At 33.8% G+C, this 23,734-nt stretch overlaps 1 protein-coding gene across 2 annotated transcripts in view; it reads left to right on the top strand.

The window, feature by feature from the left end:
• Nucleotides 1-23,734, top strand: part of LOC135131973 (SH2 domain-containing protein 4A-like) — a 55,441-nt gene that overhangs the window by 1,858 nt on the left and 29,849 nt on the right. Inside the window, exon 1 of one of the 2 annotated variants that reach the window (XM_064059856.1) lies at nt 21,623-21,723. The exons of the other annotated variant lie outside the window; for it this stretch is intronic. Coding sequence (XP_063915926.1) covers nt 21,714-21,723 — 10 coding nt within the window. The 5' untranslated portion in view covers nt 21,623-21,713. Of the gene's footprint in view, nt 1-21,622; nt 21,724-23,734 lie in introns of those variants that run through there. 2 annotated transcript variants of the gene reach the window in all.

Here is a 23,734-nt window from a genome sequence, read left to right as displayed (position 1 = left end):
CGTTTTTCTTGTTACCAATCCGAGTTAGAACAATAGGTCATTAGCATCACATCCATAAATGTATAAGTACCCTCTGACGTCTTCCACATGCGTGAGATCCATCTGACGTCACGTCCACAAAAACTCTTCTTGGTGACATCCTGAAGATGGTGGCATTTGTTGGCAGTACCGTTTAGTACAATTTCTCCCCGAACGGTACTTCGGACATGCTGGGATATGTGCCATCAGCAACTGTGCGATGGAATAACTGTGTTCGGGCGCTTCTTAGAAGGCTCCTTTTATATAATGTTAAGTTCTTTATTAGCTTTATGCTCAGTTGAACATTTATGGTTAAATGAGCGCTGTATGGATGGTACGTTTTCTTGAGTTGTGACACGTAAAGGTGGTCTAGTTTTTGTTGATGTTGTTGGTTGGTTGCAAAAGTGCAGGCTTGGATAAGTGATGGTTAGCTAAGTTCAATAACTCGCCTTTGAACAATAAACAAAGACGTTATGTAGTAAATAATCTTATTACAGGTGGAGCGGAAAGTAGGTGCTGTGACATCTGGAAAAGTGCAGTGGCTGCAAAAATTGTTGCTGTAGTGTGTTTCTGCGAAAAGTTTTTTTTTGTATGGTGTATATCTTTCGTTTTTCCTTTTTTTTGTCTAAAAAGTTCGTCACAATTTCTATCTTCAATATAAGATTCAATTTTTTTTTTACCTGTAACCCGTGCAATTTTTTCAAAATCCCCTTTGATGTAGGCGGTGTTGTTGTCCTCCAGGGGCGAGGAAGGTTCTGTGTAAATAGCTTTATACATTTTTTTGAACATTTGTTGTATCTTCAGTTCGTTGTCTTTTCCGAATAACATCTACTATGTACTTGATAAAATTATCAAAATTTTAGAAAAAAAGTACTTTAATTGATCGTATTTTATATTTTAATTATAGTTTGGTTATTTATATTTCATCCGCATTTCGTCATATGTTGATTTCATATGGTTGTTAAAAAATTTTTATTAAAATATCTCAAAAATTATTCATATTTCATCTTGGCGATTTGGAAAAAAGGTCAGAAATTTCGAAAAACTGAAACCGTAAAAAACTTCAGAAGATCGCTGTCAATAAAAAATCTCGTATGTTAAGTTTCGATAAGAGTTCGAGAAAAGGTAAAAAGTTTCAAAGTTGGAAAAAGTGAGCTTTTCGCATAGTTCTCAAAAATCCATAAAATATTCTGAAAAACTGGAAACTGTAAAATTACGAAAAAAATTGTCTTACGCAGGACTAATGGGTCTCTGAGTGAAAAAAATTGCAAGTCGATATAAAAACTAGTTTTCAAAATATTCGACTTCAAAGTCAAATTTTTATTAAAATATCTCAAAAATGATTCATATTTCATCTTGGCGATTTTGGAAAAAATCGGAAATTTCGAAAACCTGAAACCGTAAAAAACTTCAGAGGATCGCTGTCAATAAAAAATCTCACATGTTAAGTTTCGATAAGAGCTCGAGAAAAGGTAAAAAGTTTCAAAGTTGGAAAAACTGAGCTTTTCGCAAAGTTGTCAAAAATCCATAAAAATTCTGAAAAACTGAAAGCCGTAAATTTACGAAAAAAATTGTCTTACGCAAGACTAATGAATGGATCCTTGAGTGAAAAAAATTGCAAGTTAATATAAAAACTAGTTTTCGAAATATTCGACTTCAAAGTCAAATTTTTATTAAAATATCTCACAAATGATTCATATTTCATCTTGGCGATTTTGGAAAAAAAATCAGAAATTTCTAAAAACTGAAACCGGAAAGAACTTCAGAGGATCGCTGTCAATAAAAAATCTCGTATGTTATGTTTCGATAAGAGCTCGAGAAAAGGTAAAAAGTTTCAAAGTTGGAAAAAGTGAGCTTTTCGCAAAGTTCACAAAAACCCATAAAAAATTCTGAAAAACTGAAAGCCGTAAAATTACGAAAAAAATTGTCTTACGCAGGACTAATGAATGGATCCTTGAGTGAAAAAAATTGCAAGTTGATATGAAAACTCGTTTTCCAAATATTCGACTTCAAAGTCAAATTTTTTTTAAAATATCTCAAAAATGATTCATATTTCATCTTGGCGATTTTGGAAAAAAAATCGGAAATTTCGAAAACCTGAAACCGTAAAAAACTTCAGAGGATCGCTGTCAATAAAAAATCTCGTATGTTAAGTTTCGATAAGAGCTCGAGAAAAGGTAAAAAGTTTCAAAGTTGGAAAAACTGAGCTTTTCGCAAAGTTGTCAAAAATCCATAAAAATTCTGAAAAACTGAAAGCCGTAAATTTACGAAAAAAATTGTCTTACGCAAGACTAATGAATGGATCCTTGAGTGAAAAAAATTGCAAGTTAATATAAAAACTAGTTTTCGAAATATTCGACTTCAAAGTCAAATTTTTATTAAAATATCTCACAAATGATTCATATTTCATCTTGGCGATTTTGGAAAAAAAATCAGAAATTTCTAAAAACTGAAACCGGAAAGAACTTCAGAGGATCGCTGTCAATAAAAAATCTCGTATGTTATGTTTCGATAAGAGCTCGAGAAAAGGTAAAAAGTTTCAAAGTTGGAAAAAGTGAGCTTTTCGCAAAGTTCACAAAAACCCATAAAAAATTCTGAAAAACTGAAAGCCGTAAAATTACGAAAAAAATTGTCTTACGCAGGACTAATGAATGGATCCTTGAGTGAAAAAAATTGCAAGTTGATATGAAAACTCGTTTTCCAAATATTCGACTTCAAAGTCAAATTTTTTTTAAAATATCTCAAAAATGATTCATATTTCATCTTGGCGATTTTGGAAAAAAAATCGGAAATTTCGAAAAACTGAAACCGTAAAAAACTTCAGAGGATCGCTGTCAATAAAAAATCTCCTATGTTAAGTTTCGATAAAAGCTCGAGAAAAGGTAAAAAGTTTCAAAGTTGGAAAAAGTGAGCTTTTCGCAAAGTTCACAAAAACCCATAAAAAATTCTGAAAAACTGAAAGCCGTAAAATTACGAAAAAAATTGTCTTACGCAGGACTAATGAATGGATCCTTGAGTGAAAAAAATTGCAAGTTAATATAAAAACTAGTTTTCGAAATATTCGACTTCAAAGTCAAATTTTTATTAAAATATCTCAAAAATGATTCATATTTCATCTTGGCGATTTTGGAAAAAAATCGGAAATTTCGAAAAACTGAAACCGTAAAAAACTTCCGAGGATCGCTGTCAATAAAAAATCTAGTATGTTAAGTTTCGATAAGAGCTCGAGAAAAGGTAAAAAGTTTCAAAGTTGGAAAAAGTGAGCTTTACGCAAAGATGTCAAAAATCCATAAAAGATTCTGAAACACTGAAAGCCCTAAAATTACGAAAAAATTTGTCCTTACGCATGACTAATGGATCTTTGAGGGAAAAAAATCGCAAGCTGATATGAAAACTGGTTTCTGAAATATTCGGTTTCAAAGTCAATTTTTTTAAATATCTTAAAAATTTCCGTATTTAATTTTGGTGATTTTGGAAAAATAATAGGAATTATCGAACTGAAATCATCAAAAACTTCGGGGGAACGCAATAAAAAAAAATCTATAATGCTAAGTTTTGATAGGTGCTCCAGAAAAGCTCAAAAATTTCAAAGTTTGGAAAAATTGAGCTTTTCACGAAGTTGTCAAAAAATCCATAAAAAATTCTAGGAGATAGATTTCGATAAGCCGAATACAAAAATATTACATGTTCATGGTTGCGGTCCAAGACTCAGGCCTATAGTCGAAAATTTCGGAGCTTCAGTGGCACTTTTGTTAAGGACGTGTTTAGCACGATTCCGGAAAAACTGAGGAACCAAAAATTATGAAAAAAGTTGTTCTTACGTGGAAATAAAAGATCTATGATAGAGAAAAAGCGCAAGTCGATACAAAAAGTACTTTTCGAATTATTCGATTTCAAAATCAAATTTTTAAAATATCTCAAAAATTTCCTAATTTCATTTTTGTGATTTTGGAAAAATAGGAGGTTTATTCGAAGAACTGAAACCGTAAAAAACTTCAGGGGATCGCAATCAACAAAAAATCTCCTATACTCTTAAGTTTCGATGGGTGCTCGAGAAAAGCTCAAAAATTTCAAAGTATGGAAAAATTGAGCTTTTCACGAAGTTGTCAAAAAATCCATAAAAAATTCTAGAATATAGATTTCGATAAGCCGAATCCAAAAATATTACATATTCATGTTTCCGGTCCAAGACTCACAGTTATAGTCGAAAATTTCGGAGCTTTAGAGGCACTTTTGTTAAGGACGTGTTTAGCACGATTCCGGAAAAACTGAGAAACCAAAAATTATGAAAAAAGGTGTTCTTACGTGGAAATAATAGATCTATGACGGAGAAAAACCGCTAGCCGATACAAAAAGTACTTTTCGAATTATTCGATTTCAAATTCAAGTTTTTTGAATATCTCAAAAATTTCCTTATTTCATTTTTGTGATTTTGGAAAAGTAGCAGGTTTTTTCGAAGAACTGAAACCGTAAAAAACTTCAGGGGATCGCAATCTACCAAAAATCTCCTATATTAAGTTTCGATGGGTGTTCGCGAAAAGCTCAAAAATTTCAAAGTTAGGAAAAATTGAGCTTTTTTCGAAGTTGTCAAAAAATCCATAAAAAATTCTGGTAAAAAGATTTTGACGAGCTGAATCGAAAAATATGACATGTTGATGGTCCCAGTTCAAGACTCAGGGCCTATAGTCGAAAATTTCGAAGCATTAGTGACATTTTTGTTAAGGGCGAATTTAACGCGATTCCAGAAAAACTGAAAAGTCAAAAATTACGAAAAAAATTATCCTTGCGCAGGACCACTGTATCTCTTAGGAAAAAAAATCCCCAGCCGATGCGAAAACTAATTTGCGAAATATTCGGTTGGAAGTTCAAATTTTTAAAATATCTCAAAATTTGCCATATATTTTTTTGGTGATTTTGGAAAAATGGTTGGAAATTCTGAGGAACTGAAACCGTAAAAATCTTCAGAGGATCGCAATCAACCAAAAATCTGTTATGTTAAGTTTTGATAGGCGCTCGAGAAAATGTCAAAAATTTCAAAGTGTGGAAAAATTGAGTTTATCGCAAAGTTGTTAAAAAATCCACAAAAAATTCTGGTAGAAAGATTTCGACGACCTGAATCCAAAAATATGACATGTTGATGGTCCCGGTTCAAGACTCAGGGCCTATAGTCAAAAATTTCGAAGCATTAGTGACATTTTTGTTAAGGGCATTTATTTTTATAAGTCAAAAATTACGAAAAAAATTGTCCTTGCGCAGGACCAATGTGTCTCTGAGGAAAAAAAAATCCCAAGTCGATACGAAAACTAATTTTCAAAATATTCGGTTTGAAATTTAAATTTTTAAAATAGTTATTTATATATCAAAGAAAAATTTAAAAATTTGAATGATTTACAAATAAGTGTTTTCAAGAAAAATACTCCCAGTAGTGGATTTTAGTGTTGCAGGGAATAAAAAATTCAGAAAAAGTAATTTTCCCTTGAGTCGACTTTCCAAGATCACGTCCTTGGTTCATGAGAAATTTATCGTCGCGTATGCCTGCAAAATTCACTAATTTATGACATCGCCAATCTACATTATCAATGCCAAACTACGAACACGTGAATAAACAGCCACTTTTAGCCAAACAAAAACATCAGCAATAAAAGTCATAATTTAAAATGAGCACTGAATTGCCTATTACCCGATATTCCGCTCGTGGGAATCCACACCTTGTTGTATCAACCAGATTTAATCTTGCAAGATTGTATCATCATACACTGATTTTCTCGTACAACTTTACCATAAACGACAATATTCCATAGTAAACACGACATTTTTATTTTGATCAATCTTAACTATCAAGGTTTATTTACTTGGAAATTTACACCAATAATAAATAATCTGCACTATGCATATATGCACAAAACCGATAAAGCGAGCGAAGCTCGTGGCTTTTATTTGTCTCATTTAGTTCAGACCTTTGAATACGCCAAGCCTCAATTTCTTTGTCCCGAAATGTCATCCTTACGCGCGCTTATTGTCCGATTATTAATTAAATAACCGCAATTGAAAACTATTGTAGTCATCGTGTGCGTCATGTTGTTTTGTTACGGCAATTCGCAACCAATATCCGGCAATTAAATCAAGCTAATAATGGGTTTCTTGAGAGAGTTTTCTTACACAAAGGTTGCAAAACAACGTTTTCTATTTAGGCCACTTTTATTTTTTATATAGTTAGCTCTGTGCAGCTCAGATCAGTTTCGACCCTTTTGAGCTCAAACCACAAAAGATCACGATGTTCATTAAGAGTGAAAGGAGAGTGAACAAGGTAAAGTTGAACCACAAAGAAGAAACTCGAGGAAAAACTGACACTAATAAGTGGAAAAATGGGCAAATATGGGTCCCGTCTGTGTGAACTTTCACTCCGCTTTTTGTTGTGTTAATCAGCAATTATTACATTTTTATACTTCGTCAACACCATAAACACATTTTCTTTATCAGTTCCTTTCGAGTACGTTTGATGGCAGGCCAATGACATCACACTGACAATACGAGATAAGATAATAGCACGCACTCCGGTGATTAAAGCCGCATTCACTTCCCACTAAAGCGGAAATTAATTTAAACGAGGGCAGCTTTCAGCCGACGGTTTCAAGGAATGCTAAAACCCCACGAAGGGAAGCACTTAGTGATAGCACTAAATTGAAACCGAAGGCTAACGCTTTCTTGGAGTAATTGCGATTTGTGATTAAAATTTATTCAACTTCTGCTTCCGTCAATAAATTTCTGCAGATGATGTCAGTGTGTCTCGGTATGCAAAAGCGTTGAAGGTTTATCGTGTACTCAGAATTGTCAAGGACCCCGGTGTTTTCTTCATTCTTCATCGAACAAAGAACCGAGCATCCGGAGAATATGTTGCAAATACAAGACATTGTTGTTAGTTTTATCAACTTTTACTCGATTTTTACTTTTGTGCGAGGAAAGTTCATGCATTATTTATCGGTGATCGCTTGTCTGGTGGTTACGTAAAGGAGTTAATTCCTTCTAATTGTGGCGGTTTATCATTGCTCTTAATTGCGAAGTTTCTAGTAATAGGAAGGGTGAAAATATGATAATTGTGGAGCAAATTGGACTAATTGGCGGTTCTTTCCGGGGAAATTGGCGTGGTGGTTGCACATGGCAGTTTTGAGTTCATTGGGTGCTTAATTGTGGCACGAGACTTTTTAATTCGTATAATTAGTACACTTGGTAAACAATTTTTGTCAACAGTGTGGTTAGTTGTTGCAACTTTGAAGAATTTTAGAAATTGGTTATATTATGTATTATAATTTTGTTTCTCATGATTATTAAAATCATGAAACTTTTGTGTGGGGTCAAGAAGTGACGAATTAATTTACAATTCAACATTCCAAAGTCATGAAAATTTTAATTTCATTTCCGTGAAGTTTGAACCCTGGAAAATAAATGGAAGCGGGAAGTGCAGTGTTAGCGGATTTGTTTGAATTACGCACTTTAGTGTGTGTTCAGAAGGTTACTGAATTTTTTGAATATACAGCGTCTGCAAAGGCCATTGGAGGGCGATTTTTTGGGACAAGGTTTCTCAATTTTGGGTTCAGAATGTTCAAAAGCAAGTTTTTTTTCGTATTCTCCAAAAAGGGATCTCAAGAACCCTTCAAAATTTTTTCAAACCCTTGCAAAAGCTAAATACCAGCGGCTCTAAGATTCTTTGTCAAACAATAGGGTTCCCAAAATTTTTTAAACCCTCTCAAAAACAAAACTGCACAAGACCCAAAAATAAAACCAATATTTTTTAAGCCTTGTTAACCCCTTTTTTAGAACCTTTGCAAAAACAAAATACCAGAGTCCCCCAAAATGTTTCCAAATGCTTAAAAAACACCACCTTTCTTCTTCTTTCTTTCACATTCTTAAAAAAAATCACCACGGACATAAAAAATTCGTTCATGTTCCTTAAAAAAACCAAGATACCAGAGACCCCAAGATTTTAAAAACACTTTAAAATAATACTTTCAAACACCCGATAGTGTTCAAAATTCTTGCAAATTAAAAAAAAACAACACCACAAACTCTCAAGATTCTTTCAGATGTTCTCAAAAACAAAAGACCATTTTCTGAAAAAAAAGACAGGATGCCAAGCGGTCTCTAAAATTTTTCCACATTCTTAAAAACACCCGAGGCAGCCAATAAGTTTTCCATCGTTATTAAAAACAAAATACCAGACACCCAAAAGATTCTTTCATCTTTTAAAAAAATCACCAGGAACATAAAAAAGACACCGGTGGCCCTAAAAGTTTTAAATGACTTTAGAAACAGAATTTAAAAAACCCGATATCCTTCAAAATTGTTTCAAATTAAAAAAAAAAAACACCACAGGCCCTCAAGATTATTCCAATTTTTTTCAAAAACAAAGACCAAAGGCCTCATATTTTGTAAAGAAAAAAAAGGATTTCAAGCACTCCTCCAAAATTTTTCCATGCCCTTAAAAAACACCAGACGCTCCCAAGATTTTTTCTAACCATTAAAAATAAAATAGCATACTTAAGAGATTCTTTCATGACTTAAAAAAAATCACCGGGGTACCCAAAAAAATATTTGATATTCTTTAAGAAAAAGAAGATACTGAAGACCCCAAGATTTTAAAAGAATTTAATAATAGACTTTGAAAAATCCGATACTTTTCAAAATGTTTTCAAATTAAAAAAAACACCACAGATCCTCAAGATTATTTCAAATGTTTTCAAAAACCAAACTCAAAACTCCTCCAAAATTTTTCCATGTTCTTAAAAAACACCAGAAGCTATCAAGATTTTTTCTAACCTTATTAAAAATAAAATACCAGAGACGTAAAAGATTCTTTCATGACTTAAAAAAATCACCGGGGTACCCAAAAAATATTTGATATTCATTAAAAGAAGTAGATACTGGAGGCCCCAAGATTTTTAAAAGAATTTAATAATAGACTTTCAAAAATCCGAAACTTTTAAAAATGTTTTCAAATTAAAAAAAAACACCACAGACCCTCAAGATTATTTTAAATCTTTTCAAAGACCAAAGCCTCAAACCTCCCCCAAAATTTTTCCATATTCTTAAAAAACACCAGAAGCTATCAAGATTTTTTCTAACCCTATTAAAAATAAAATACCAGAGACGTAAAAGATTCTTTCATGACTTAAAAAAATCACCGGGGTACCCAAAAAATATTTGATATTCTTTAAAAAGAAGAAGATACTGGAGGCCCCAAGATTTAAAAAAAAAATTAATAATAGAGTTTCAAAAATCCGATAGCGTTCAAAAATCTTTCAAACTAAAAAGAAAACATCAGAGGCCCCCAAAATTTTTTCAAACCCTTTCAAAAACAAAACACCAGGGACCCAAAAGATTCTTTCATGTTCTTTAAACAAAGACACCAGTAGTCCCAAAATTTTTTAAACCCCCCAGGTCCCCAACATTCTTTCATATTCTTAAAAAAAACACACGGACCGAAATGAGTTTTTCATGTTCTTGAAAAAAGACACAACGCCCCCTCAAGATTTTGAAAACTTTTTTAAAAATATTCTTCAAAAAAATTCGATAGCGTCCAAAAATCTTTCAAACCAAAAAGAAAACATGAGAGGCCCCCAATAATTTTTTAAACCCTTTCAAAAATAAAACACCAGACACCCAAAAGATTCTTTCATATTCTCAAAAAAAGACACCAAGAGGGTCCCAAAATTTTTCTACATTCTTAAAAACAAAATAACAGAGACCCGAAAAGTTCTTTCATCTTCTTTAAAAAAAAAATACCATGAACCCAAAAAAATCGTATGTTCTTTAAAAAAAAAAGATACCAGTGGGTCCAAGATTTTTTAAATCCAACACGCTTTCAAGATTCTTTTATATTCTTAAAAAAAACCAACAGGGACCCAAAAGATTTTTTCATGTTCTTAAAAAAAAAGACACCAATGGTCCCAAGATTTTTTAACCATTTTAAAAATATTCTTCAAAAAACCCGATAACTTGAAAAAAACTTTCTAATTAAAAAACATCAGAGGTCCAAAAGATTCTCTCATGTTTTCTAAAAAATAAGATATCAAGGAATCCAAAAGATTCTTTCATCTTTTTAAAAAAATCACCAAAGAGCCAAAAAATTCTTTCATATTCTTAAAAAAAACCAGCACGGACCCAAAGATTGTTTTCATGTTCTTAAGAAAAACACAGTGGCCTCAAGATTATTAAAACCTTTTCAAAAATATTCTTCAAAAAATCCGGATAGCGTCAAAAAAAACATTTAAACTAAAAAATAAAACAGAAGTTCCTAACATTCCTTTAAATCCTTTCAAAAACAGAACACCAGGTACTTAAAAAAATCTTTCAAGTTCTCTAAAAAATAAGACACCAAGGGGGTGCCCAAAATATTTTCAAACATAAGGGACCCAAAAAATTCTTTCATATTCTCTAAAACAAAGACATCAAGGGGGCCCCAAGATATTTTTAAACAATACAAGGGACTTAAAAAGTTATTTCAAATTTTCTAAAAAAAAAAAAAAATAGAAAAGGCACCAAGTGGCCACAAGATTTTTCTACATTCCTAAAAACCACCAAGGGCTCCAAGATTATTTCACATCCTTTCAAAAACCTCAAACATTCCCAAGATTTTGTCCAACTCGTATTAAAAATATTAAAAACAAATTACTAGGGACCTAAGAGATTATTTCATGTTCTTAAAAAAACAAGCAGCAACTGACCCTAAGATTTTTTAAACCGCATACACTCTCCCAAGATTCTTTATTTTTTTTTAAACTAACAGGGACCCAAAAGATTCCTTCGTGTTCTTAAAAAAAATTCAAAGCCCCCCCCAAGATTTTTAAAACCTTTTTAAAAAGATTCGTCAAAAAAACCGATAGCGTTCAAAGGACTCTCTAATTCCCGTGTGTTTTATTTTTGAAAAAATTCGTTTTGTTTTTGAAAGAGTTTGAAATAATGTGAAAGAATTTTGGGGTCCTTTTGTGTTTTATGTTTGAAAAAATTTAAAAAAATTTCTGGTGTTTTATTTTTGCAAATTTTGAAGAAATTTGAACGACCTTGATGTTTGGTTTAAAAAAAAACACACAATCTTGAGGGCTGTTGGTCCCTTTTAATTTTAACTTACGGAAACTGTGATAGCAAAAAAAGGAAAAAATTCACAGAATGAAATTTTATAATTTATCGAAGGGCTAAACTTGTTTTATTGGCAAAAGGGGTTAAGACAAAAAACCAAAAATAAGCATAATATAGACATATGAAATAAAGTGAAAACATCGAATTTTTGACCTTTTAAATTACAAAATTTTGATTTAGTTTTTCAGGTATATAGTCGCACGGCGCATGGATCAAGTTTTGGTCATTTATTTTTAATTATATTTTGTAATGAGGTATATACTTAAAACATTAAAGTGTCAAGTTCATTTATACACACGGTTTAAAGCTAATGGATGTTATTTTAATATCCATGACGTACCTATTCTTCCCAGAAAAATCTCTTTCAGATACAGATTACCATATTCTAACCACTTTCACTACGATTATGCATTTCCTATTACATATCTTAACTACACAATAAAACTTCAATAAAATTTTATTTTCTACGATGAACTATGAGCACTTTTAACTTCTTCGCGGAGAAAGTAAAATCGTATTAAAACATATTCAAAAAATTATCCAAGATTCGATTTTTAAAATTGTTAGCAAATTTATTCATACTTTACGTGCACCTGCACCATTCCTTACCTCACCGTTAAAGTTCAAAATTAAACCAGTTCCTTGTACAGCTGACATTAAACAAGTCTTGATAAATGTGTCGAGAAGAAAATCGAAAAGCTCAAGATTTCTATCAGATCTTGATATTTACGAGGTAAATATCGCATTCCTTGCACGGCTTCTGGCCCATGTTTGGTCTAAGTAGCACAGAACAAGAATGCTAACGAATTTTCAGTGCAATATCCAAAAGCAGTTAAGACCATTTTAGAGTGGCATTATATGGACGATTACCTTGGAGGAACCCAGTACTAATGAGTAATGAAGAAGCGACAAGTCGATAGTTACGTGATTTTTATTAACGAAGATCTCTATAATGGTTGTTAAATTCTTATTCAGTTCAAGCGCTTGACCATATTGAAAATGAAAAACTGGACACAAGTTTGGAAAATCAAGGTTTTTCAAAAAAACTGTTGATTATGCTGTGCTTACACCATGTAATTGTTAAAGCGATATAAACTTAAGTACTGGATTTATTAGCCGTCAACGTGTAATCAGTTAACGCTCCGTAAAAAACACATCCGGATTACGAATCTACAAACTATAAGAAAATAAAAAACGTAGATTAGAACAATACAAACACACTACAGGGTCACCAAAAACCTCCACGAACAATAAACCTTGTCAAATTGCCCATTATCAAGAAGGTCAAATTTTGACAAAAAAATCGAAACAATCCATTTTCCAACACCAATTAAATTTATGATAAAACTAATAAATAAAATTCCATTTTATTGTTATAGTCTCGATTTATTTATTTTCTCGTCTAGCGGCCACTAACCCATAACAAACCCACACCACCACGAAGTTCATTAGCAAATCGGCCTCCAATTATACGGAAAAGGTCACATCAAAACAACGTGTCTAAATTTCCATTTCTATCAGCTACCTTCAACCTCCAATGACATTTCTGCGCCTGAACCGTTCGGTTAATGGCAGTTTCTACTTCGATAGCGCCATAATTTTCTCGTCGACCTCCAATTCACAAACGACGCGTAAATTTTCGAAATTTTCCTACTCGAGCCGGAAAGGTCAGACACTTGTTGCGATGCGATCTTATTTTCCCTTATCTCGGTCTTTTACTTAATTGCCGCATTAAACTGCTCCCAGACAAGTTTCTTAATTGTTGTCACAATTAAATCTGATAAACGTGTAATTTCTCATTACGCTGAAAAATGTAGCGGAGCCTGTGGTGAAATTTCAAGTGCTCGCGCAAACAGGGCAATTATGATGTTTTCCGGTGGCTCCGGAGAATGCCGGTTTGATTTATGGTTTTTACTGTTAGTCCTGCTGGTCGTAATAAATTGCGATTGTCATGAAAGTCGTTCGCCGGGTTTGTGTAAATTAAATGAAACAGTTCTACTTATGACTAGAACTAGAACTAGATCTAGGACTGGGGCTGGAGTATAGCACCGGCGATTGTTTCCGTTAAAGTGCGAGGTGTTAGTCAGGCTGACACACTTCGGAATCTTCGGTATTTTTTCTTTGTTGGTTGTTCGTTGGAACGTGCGATTAATCACCTAATGACAAGAACTCATCGCGATTAAATAAATTCATTGCATGTAATTACGGTTTGTTGTCTAGTGGACTTGGTTCAGGTTGTTCGGTGGCGGTTATTACAGCTACAGATTACGGGATACTGAGAGAAATAATTGTGGACCTTGGTTTTTTTTTACTTTATTTGACCATGTTTCCTGACATTTTAACAAAAAAATCAAGGAAATTCTATCTTATAAGTATATCATTGATGGTCATGTCAGATCAGCTCAAGACAAGTCAGATCATGTCATTCAACTTAACTGTATAGGGTAGTTTTTCTTGTTTGTTTTTAAAGCTGACATTATTTTTTAATTCTGCTTTTCCTCTTTTTATAAAAAAATGAAACCATTTTACAATGTTATCATTTAAATCAAGATGTTCTTCTACTGTAAAGACACTATTTTTGTGTACTGATAAAATTTTATGGCCGCCATTAGTGTCATTTAGACCCATAATACAGATACGGTTCTGTTCCGATGTAGGCTACTACCAACTTTCAACTCAGGACTTTTAATTTATAGTTTTACGAACCAGATGCTCGAGTTCTTTAACTTTTGGGTTGTACAATTTTATTAGTTCAAAGTAATGTGTTCTTGGTCCAGTAAAATTCAAAGGGTTATTATTATATTAAACCGCAGTTGTGATAAAGTGATACACTGTGTTTGTGTGTGTGTGTATTTTTAAAATAGTATACTCCTATACTTGTGGTTTATGAATCAGCTTTGAGTTTTTCCCTAAACATGGACCACTTTCTTTCTTTTACACTGCATTATCTATATTTTTTTCTTAAATAACGAGCGAAATTCCGTCTAATAACATGAGACCATTTTTTTTTATTGATTACTTTTATTCTGTGAAAATATCAGAACGATTACATCGAGTTTAAAAAAAATGCGATTGTCACTTCCGAAAATGCAAAACTGAGTCACCCGGTATATATAAAATTTAAATTCTCAGGAAGAACTACATTACTAAGCCTTATTTTTTTTTGTTGCGGAAGAAAATGTGGAACCCTACATGTACAGGGTGAGCCACTAAGAAAAACAAACAAAAATTGAAATTGTACGGTTCTTTGAGGACTAGTCTAAAATTATTTTTAACTGTAAAAATTTTGTATAAGATGTGATTGATTTTGACACTTTTGACAACTTCGACCATTTTTCAACAATTTTGAAAATTAACTAGCCATTTTCGACATTTAGAAATCATTTTCGGCTTCGTTCCTTCGCAAATTTCTATCGTCAATTGAAATATAGCAATTTTTACAGTTCCAGAAGCAAATAGTATAACAAAAATTTTACGATTAGTGCTTTTTTTACTTTTTTTTGGTTCCTAGATTCAATTAGTTTCCAATTCCACTTCATAGGAGAACATAATTAGCCCCACCCACCCACCCTGCCTTCATATCTGGTTTGAATGAAATGAATGATCATATACTGAGCAGAAATAAAATTAGTACTTAGAATGAGAAGACTGAGCGTGGGCGGGGCTAGCTAAGACAAAACTGATTTTGGCAAATCACATACCTTCCAAGAAAATAGAGGGCAGGTGCGCGGGGCTAGTACTTGATAAGATAAGACTGTCTTTGGCAAATGACATATCTTCCACGAAAATAAGGGCGGGTGAGCGGGGCTAGCATTTTATAAAATATGACTAATTTTCACACTTTTGACATTTTCAACCATTTTTCAATCATTTTCGGCCTCATTTCTTCGAAAATTTCTATCGTTCTACCAAAATCATCAGTTGAAATACAGCTATTTTTACAATCGCAGTGGCAAATAGTATAACAAAAAATTTACTCTTTTTACATCCTAGATTCTATTAATTTCCACTCCCACTCCATAGAAGTATATTATTAGCCCCGCCCACCCACCCTGCCTTCATTTTAGTGATTAATTTTATGCGGTCTGAATGAAATGAATGTTCTTATACTGAGCACAAATAAAATGAGTCCTTAGGATCAGAAAACTGGGGGTGGCGGGGTTAATATTTGCAAAGGTAAAACTGATTTTGGGAAATCACATACCCACCAAGAAAATAGAGGGCGGGTGGGCGGGGCTAATCCTTGATAAGATAAGAGTGTCTTTGGCAAATGACATATCTTCCAAGAAAATAAGGGCGGGTGGGCGGGGCTAGCATTTTATGAAATATTATTGATTTTGACACTTTTGACATTTTCAACCATTTTCCAATCATTTTCGGCCTCATTTCTTCGAAAATTTCTATCGTTCTACCAAAATCATCAATTGAAATACAGCAATTAGTCGCAGTAGCAACTAGTACCATATGATTGGCGTTTTTTTTTACTCTCTTTACATCCTAAATTCTATTAGTTTCCACTCCCACTTCACAGGAGAACATAATTAGTCCCGCCCACCCACCCTGCCGTCATTTCATTGATTAATTTTATCCAGTCTAAATGAAATGAATGATCTTATACAGAGCAGAAATAAAATTAATCCTTAGAATAAGACTGGAGGTGGGCGGGGCTAAGATAAAACTTATTTTGGCAAATCATATACCCTCCAAGAAAATATAGGGCGGGTGGGCGGGGCTAGTTTTTGATAAGATGAGACTGTCTTTGGCAAATGACATATCTTCCAAGAAAATAAGGGCAGCTGGGCGGGGCTAGCATTTTATAAGATATGACTAATTTTCACACTTTTGACATTTTTGACCATTTTTCAACGATTTTCGAAATTGAGCCAAACATGTTCTTGTAAATTTCGACATGAAGAATTCATTTTCGGCTTCGTTTTTCGGAAATTCCCAACGTTTTTCCAGTATCGCCATTGTATTTTGTGGGAAATAGTTTAACGAAAAAATGACGTATAGAGTTTTTTTTCCTTTTTTAACAGCCTAGATTCTATTAGTTTCCACTCCCACTTCATAGGAGTACATAATTAGCCCCGCCCACCCACCCTTCCTTCATTTCAGTGATTAATTTTATCCGATCTGAATGAAATGAATGATCTTATACTGAGCTCAAATAAAATTAGTCCTTAGGATGAGAAGACTGGGGGTGGGCGGGGTTAGTACTTGCTAAAATAAAACTGATTTTGGCAAATCACATACCTTCCAAGAAAATAGAGGGCGGGTGGGCGGGGCTAGTCCTTGATAAGATAAGACTGTCTTTGGCAGATGACATATCTTCCAAGAAAATAAGGGCGGGTGGGCGGGGCTAGCATTTTATGAGATATGACTAATTTTGACACTTTTGACATTTTCGACCATTTTTCAACTTTTTAAAAAATTAGCTAGACGTTTTCTTGTAGATTTCGACATCCAGAAATCATTTTCGGGCTGATTTCTTCGAAAATTTCTATCGTTTTACCAAAATCTTCAATTGAACTATGGCAATTTTTACAGTCACAGTAGCAAATATTTTGTAGAACAAAAAATTTACGATTGGCGCTTTTTTTTTACTTTCTTTACATCCTAGATTCTATTAGTTTCCACTTCCACTCCACAGAAAAACACAATTAGCCCCGCCCACCCAACCTGCCTTCATTTCAGTGATTAATTTTATCCGGTCTGATTGAAATGAATGGTCTTATACTGAGGAGAAATAAAATTTTAGTCCTTAAAATGAAAAGACTGGGGGTGGGCAGGGTTAGTGCTTGCTAAGATAAAACTGATTTTGGCGAATCACATACCCTCCAAGAAAATATAGGGCGGGTGGGCGGGGCTAGCATTTTATGAGATATAACTAATTTTGACAGGTTTGACATTTTCGACCATTTTTCAACATTTTCAAAAATTAGCTAGAGGTTTTCTTGCAAATTTCAACATCCAGAAATCATTTTCGGCCTCATTTCTTCGAAAATTTCTATAGTTTTACCAAAATCTTCAATTGAACTATGGCAATTTTTACAGTCGCAGTAACAAATAGTAGAAAAAAAAATTACGATTGGCGCTTTTTTTTCCTTTTTTAACAGCCTAGATTCTATTAGTTTCCACTCCCACTTCATAGGATAACATAATTAGCCCCGCCCGCCCACCCTGCCTTCATTTCAGTGAGTAATTTTATCCGGTCTGAATGATATGAATGATCTCATACTGAGCATAATTAAAATTAGTCCTTAGAATGACATGACTGGGGGTGGGCGGGGTTAGTACTTGGTAAAATGAAACTGATTTTCGCAAATCACATACCTTCCAAGAAAATAGAGGGCGAGTGGGAGGGGCTAGTCCGTGATAAGATAAGAGTCTTTGGCAAATGACATATCTTCCAAGAAAATAAAGGCGGGTGGGCGGGGCTAGCATTTAATAAGATATGACTGATTTTGACAATTTTGACATTTTCAACCAGTTTTCAATCATTTTCGGCCTCATTTCTTCGAAAATTTATATCGTTCTACCAAAATCATCAACTGAAATACAGCAATTTTTACAGTCGCGGTAGCAAATAGTATCACAAAAAATTTACGATTGGTCCTTTTTTTACTCTTTTTACATCCTCGATTCTATTAGTTTCCACTCTCACTTCATAGGAGAACATAATTAGCCCCACCCACCCACCCACCCTGATTTCATTTCAGTGATTAATTTTATCCGGTCTGAAGGAAATAAATAATCTTATACTGAACAGAAATAAAATTAGTCCTTAGAATGAGAAGACTGTGGGTGGGCGGGATTAGTACTTGCTAAGATAAAACTGATTTTGGCAAATCAGAAATCACATACTTCCAAGAAAATAGAGGGCAGGTGGGCGGGGCTAGTCCTTGATAAGATAAGACTGTCTTTGGCAAATGACATATCTTCCAAGAAAATAAGGGCGGGTGGGCGGGGGTTGACACTTTTGACATTTTCGACTATTTCTCAACCATTTTCGAAATTAAGCCAAACATTTTCTTATAGATTTCGATATCCAAAATTCATTTTCGGTTTTGTTTTTCCAGTGTCGCCATTGTATTTTGTGGGAAATAGTTTAACAAAAAAATGACGTATAGGGCTTGTTCCCCTTTTTCACAGCCTAGATTCCTTTAATTTCCACTCCCACTCCACAGAAGAACACAATTAGCCCCGTCCACCCACCCTGCCTCCATTTCAGTGATTAATTTTATCCGGTCTGAATGAAATGAATGATCTTATACTGAACAAAAATAAAATTAGTCGTTAGAATGAGAAGAGCAAGTGGGCGGAGCATTTGCTAAGATAAAACTGATTTTGGCAAACAACACACCTTCTGAGAAAATAGTGGGCGAATGGGCGGGGCTAATACTTGCTGAAAGAAGACTGAATTTGATAAATGACATACTTTCTAGGAAAATAGATCTAACTGATTTTGACGCTAAAGATGTAACACAACGTTTTTTTTTTTAATGAAACACCCTATATATTTTTTACATATGTATTTTGATTGATCTTTTCTATGCCTTTACAACTAGATTTTACTTTCGAAATTTCGATGCGACGTTGTCACGCTATTTCAATATTTTGGTTAATTTTTTTGATAATGCAAAAAAATCGCAATAAGGTTATTCTTAAATGTCTGTGTTACAATATTTTGTGGAGGGATAAATAAAGATACGCATTTTGTGTGATATCAACTAAATCAAATTTTAATATACAGTGTTTATAAAAAATTAAAACTTTACAGTTTTCAAATATCGGTATTTCAATTTTTTTCAAATGAAACAGCCTGTATTTTATTACTGTATTTTACTATTTTTGTCCTCATTCTTACAATATGTCGAAGTGTTTCTTAAAACGTAAAAAACTGCAGAAAGTACCCAGGAAAAAAGAGAACAAAAAATAGAAAACGATGCAGTAATAAAATACAGGGTAGTCTAATTGAAAAATTTGAAACTAAAATAACTCTACTTAATTTTTTTATGAACCCTGCTATTGCTAAAAAATTCAAGAAAATCGGAATAACGTGGCAACGTGGCATCAAAATTTCAAAAATAAACTACGGTTGTAATTCCTAAGAAAAAATCAATTAAAATATAAAATGATATACAGGGTGTTTCATTAAAAAAATCCAAGTTGCCAGTTACGTCTTAAAAACAGACCATGAGTGTTTAGTCCTCAAAGAACCATACAACTTCGTTCTTCGTGCCCTTAGTTGCTCCTGATCCATAAGAAAGTTTTATTTTTCTAAAAAGAAACCGAACAAAAAATTTCTAAAGTAACAGGATTGAAACAGGTCGTAGTTAAAATACTATTATAATAGTTTTATTCAAGAAACTTTGGTCGGTTAACCGTAAAGTGCATTTATAAAGAGCTCTTCAAAGACTGAATTGAAATTTCTTATAAAATCACTCATTGTAGAAAAGTGCTTACAATTGTGATTTAGAAAAATAATAATACTTCATTGCTGTTGAAAGTTAAACAAGCGTCAGCAAACTGTGGAAGCAGAAAAAATCCAAATAAATTAAACATAAAAACTTGTCGTACTACCAAACGTCGTTGTCGTAATGGACAATGCATCGTCTCAGCCTCCACAAATTAACAATATTTCACATTCACCAGCCAAAAAGAAATCGTTTGTGTCTGACTGACTTAACCTGACTAGATCTGACCTAACGATCAAACGTTTTTCAAAACAGGGAGCATTCTTCGCTTGGGATATAAAATTTTATTAGTATACAAACACTTCGAGAGCAAATAACTTAATAATTAGCTCCTCGTCAGGCTGGAGCCGCTATTTCTGTACTCATGTGACAAACATGAGCACCAGCGTCACTCGCCATATGATTCACAACGTCTAAAAATATCACAAAACTGCTTTTGTTCCATGTCAATAACACTGATCGATCCGTACATCGCGATGGAAGAAACCTAACAGGAAACTCATCGAATTCCCAGTCACTTTTGCTCATAAATTCGCAAATGTTTGCATTTAAATCTTTGAATACCTCCATGGGAACCCAAGTCCCATCTGTCGAATTAAGCAAAGACCGCTGAAAGAACCGAAGCAGATAATGTAATTATGCTAAATTGGAACCATCACGGTTTCGTGATCATGGTAGTACCGCTAAGGTCACCAAATATGAGTCTCTTGAATTTCGCATCCCCATTTTCAAACGGATGAGTACCATCGGTACTCTTGTGTCGTAATCCCGTCTTAAAGTAATTTCACGCCGTATTAAGCAAATTGCAATATGAGGTACTGCAGATGCTACCAAGCAAGAATCAAACATGGCCATTCGAGATTATTTTAAGGTCAATTTCATGCAGTAGTACTCCGGTTAATAAAGTTCCATGTAGTTCTGGATTCGATTTAAATTAGCCGAAGAAAAGCCGGCGTCGTCGAGCATGACGATTTCATCACACTTACCACAGCTAAAAGACGTGAAGTACTCGATTTAAATATTGGAAAACGGCGGTGATTCATCGTACCATTTTCAATTTTGATTTAATTAACGTTAGCTTTGTTCTTAATTGCACGATTGTAATGATATTTCCCACGAAAAGTCGTTACGAGTGAAAGTACCAAGTAATATTACGTTCTTATTGTTGATTGATCGTAGTTTCAACAATTACTCGAAAGTGGAGTAGCTGAGAGTGGTACCGTTATCAAATGATAAGAATGACAACGTAGCGGAAACGCTGCTAATTATTACTACGCGAAAAACTAATGGGATATGAGAACAGATGCTTAATGGAAGAGTGGCCTACTACTCACGAGTACCCTCGAGTACCGTTTTTCATTCTTCGAATTTTTGTGATTCATTAAGTTTCTACTGAGGCGTCTTCGTGACTCGGTAGTAGTAGTACCAACAAGGTAAAGAAAATTACGGTGAGTCAGGTACGACCTTGAGCCCATTAGTACCGTAGTTAATGCGTGTGCGACGGAGTACTCCAATTTTTCAGGAAGCCCGACTGAGTGGAATCGAATTGTCGTAGTAAAATTGTGGTACTTTGGTACTGATGAATCACTTTTTATTTACCGGCATTTAAAATAGTTCGTTATTGAGCAACATGATTTACGACGTTTGACGTTATCGCGCTCTAAATCTAGCAAAGAAAAAGTGACGTCCCTAGGGCACTTAGCACCCATTGTTTGATCTATCCCTTCCACAAAGTATTAATGTGAAATTTTTATCGATTTGAAACTTTCCAACTCATTGTTTCCGACTTTAATTACAGTTAATTGATGGACGTATTTAGTCGAAGAAAAATCTTTAAACCTTTTGTCCTGGGAAAACGAAGTACCCACCACACCCATAAACTTTCCGTTACGTTCCATCTCATTTTAAGAGAAAATTGTTCCAGCATCATGTGATGTATAAATTTGTCAATGATAAAGTCTCGCGGATCCAATAAATAACGATCTCGCGTCATGGAATATCAGACTTAACGGTACCGAATGATAATCAAGCCAGTTTTCATGTGTACTCTGTTGTGTCAACACAAAGCGCCAGCAAGCGAGAAAAATGGAAGAAGGTAAACAACACTTGACACCTCTTGTATTTGCTTATCGAATTTGATTAAATTAGAGACGCTTGCCCCCAATAGCATTGTCTAGGACTTATCTGGTACTGATCGTGGTGTCGTTCTTTAATTTTGGCCTTGCGTTTTTTGAGAGTGACCTCTTTTCGAGCGGTGCATTTGAAAAATTAATGATTGGAGGTACAAAAGCGTGAAAGAACACGTCGCTTTTTATAATGAACGCATTTGTTAATCGCAGAGTGTTTGATAATCTAGGCTAAACGACGGATTTATTTCGGAGTCGGGAGAATGGCCAAACGGACGTTCGTGGGGGTGATAACGAAGGTTTTATTGCGGGGTTTGTGGCGATTATGTTTATTTTGGGAGAGGTGATAAATATTGATGGTTGGTGATAGTGATTGATAATTTAGCGACTTTGCAAAAAAATACGAAACATGTTTTTCAGGTTATTAAATTTTGGCAAGTTGAGAACTATGTTGCGAAATGAGCGATCGTCTGAAGTTTTTTACGGTTTCAAAAATTGTTACATTCTTTCCAAAATCATCCAAATGAAATCTGATAATTTTTGAATTAAAAAAAGTGCCTTTATTGCCTTGGAATTTTCGATGATAGATTGGACCGGAGCCATCAATATGTCGATTATCTACTATCCGAAGACTCTCTAAATTATCTCTAGATGCTCCTTCCTAAACTGCCTAGTTTGTCTAAGTTCTGTAGAGCCACTATATCCTCTATGATCTCTAGACTCTAGATATTATAGATTTTCTGGTGCTGTAGGTTTTCTAAATTGTTGAGATTCTAGACGTTTTAAATTACCTCTATTCTCTATGCTGTCTATAGTTTCTAGACGCTCTATTGTGTAGATATTTCAAACTTTCTAGGCTCTTCAAGGTGCCTAAAACTCTAGATTGTATTGTAGCGTTTCTAAAGTCCGTACTCTCTAAATTCTTTCCAGAATTTCTAATCCCTAAATTACCTAGGTTATCTAAGTTCTCCAGAGCCTTTTATTCTCTAAGATCTGTAGAATTCTAGACTTTCTAGAGTTATGGATTGTCTGGACACTGTAGCGGCTATAAGTTCTCTAAAGTGCTTAGATTCTAGATGATTTAAATTATCTAGATTTTCTAGACTGTATATATTTTCTAGACGCTGTACTCTGTAGATATTTTAGGCAATCTAGGGTCTTTCATTGTTCTAAATTTTAAAGATTCTTTGTGTTTTGTATAGTTTCTAGATACCCTAAATTGTCTGTAATTGTCTAGACTCTGTAGGCTCTTTAAACTCCATAGACTTTCTAATTTCTCTCTAATTCCCAAATTTTTCAGATTGTCTAGGTTCTCTATAGTCTCCATAAACTCTAACATGTATAGACTGTAGACTTCCTAGATTTTCTAGACTCTGTAGCTGCTATAAGTTCTTTAAGGTGTTTAGACTCTAAACGATTTAAATTATCTAGAATCTCTAGGCAGCCTATAGTTTCTAGATCCTCTAGACTCTATAGATTCTCTGGACTCTATACCATCTATGGTTTCTAGGTACTAAACTAAGATGTCTAGCTTCTTTAGACTTTCAAATGTTTCTAGAATCTCTATGCTCTCTACTCTCTAAAATGTTTAGATTCTAGACGCTTTAAATCATCTAGATTTTCTAGAGTATCTATTGTTTCTAGACGATATACTCTGTAGATATTTAAGGCAATCTAGGGTCTTTCATTTTTCTAAACTTTAAACTTTAAATTGTCTGTAATTAGGGGGCCCTCTAGACTCTGAAGGCTTTTTAAACTTCATAGACTTTCTAAATTCTCTCTAGATACTCTAATTTCTTAATTGTCTAGATTGTCTAGGTTTTTTAAAGTCTCCATATACTCTAAGCTATATAAACTGTAGACTTCCAAGATTTTATAGATTTTCTAGACTCTCTAACTGCTGTAAGTTTTTTAATTTGTTTAGCTTCTAAACGATTTAAATTATCTAGACCCTCTAGACTCTGTAGATTCTCTTGACTC

This window comes from Zophobas morio, unplaced genomic scaffold (assembly GCF_036711695.1).
Source record: "Zophobas morio isolate AGI-343-1 ecotype UQ-CSIRO unplaced genomic scaffold, CSIRO_AGI_Zmor_V1 ptg000021l, whole genome shotgun sequence".
NCBI classification, from domain to species: domain Eukaryota; kingdom Metazoa; phylum Arthropoda; class Insecta; order Coleoptera; family Tenebrionidae; genus Zophobas; species Zophobas morio.
This window is presented reverse-complemented; position numbering and strand designations above follow the sequence as displayed.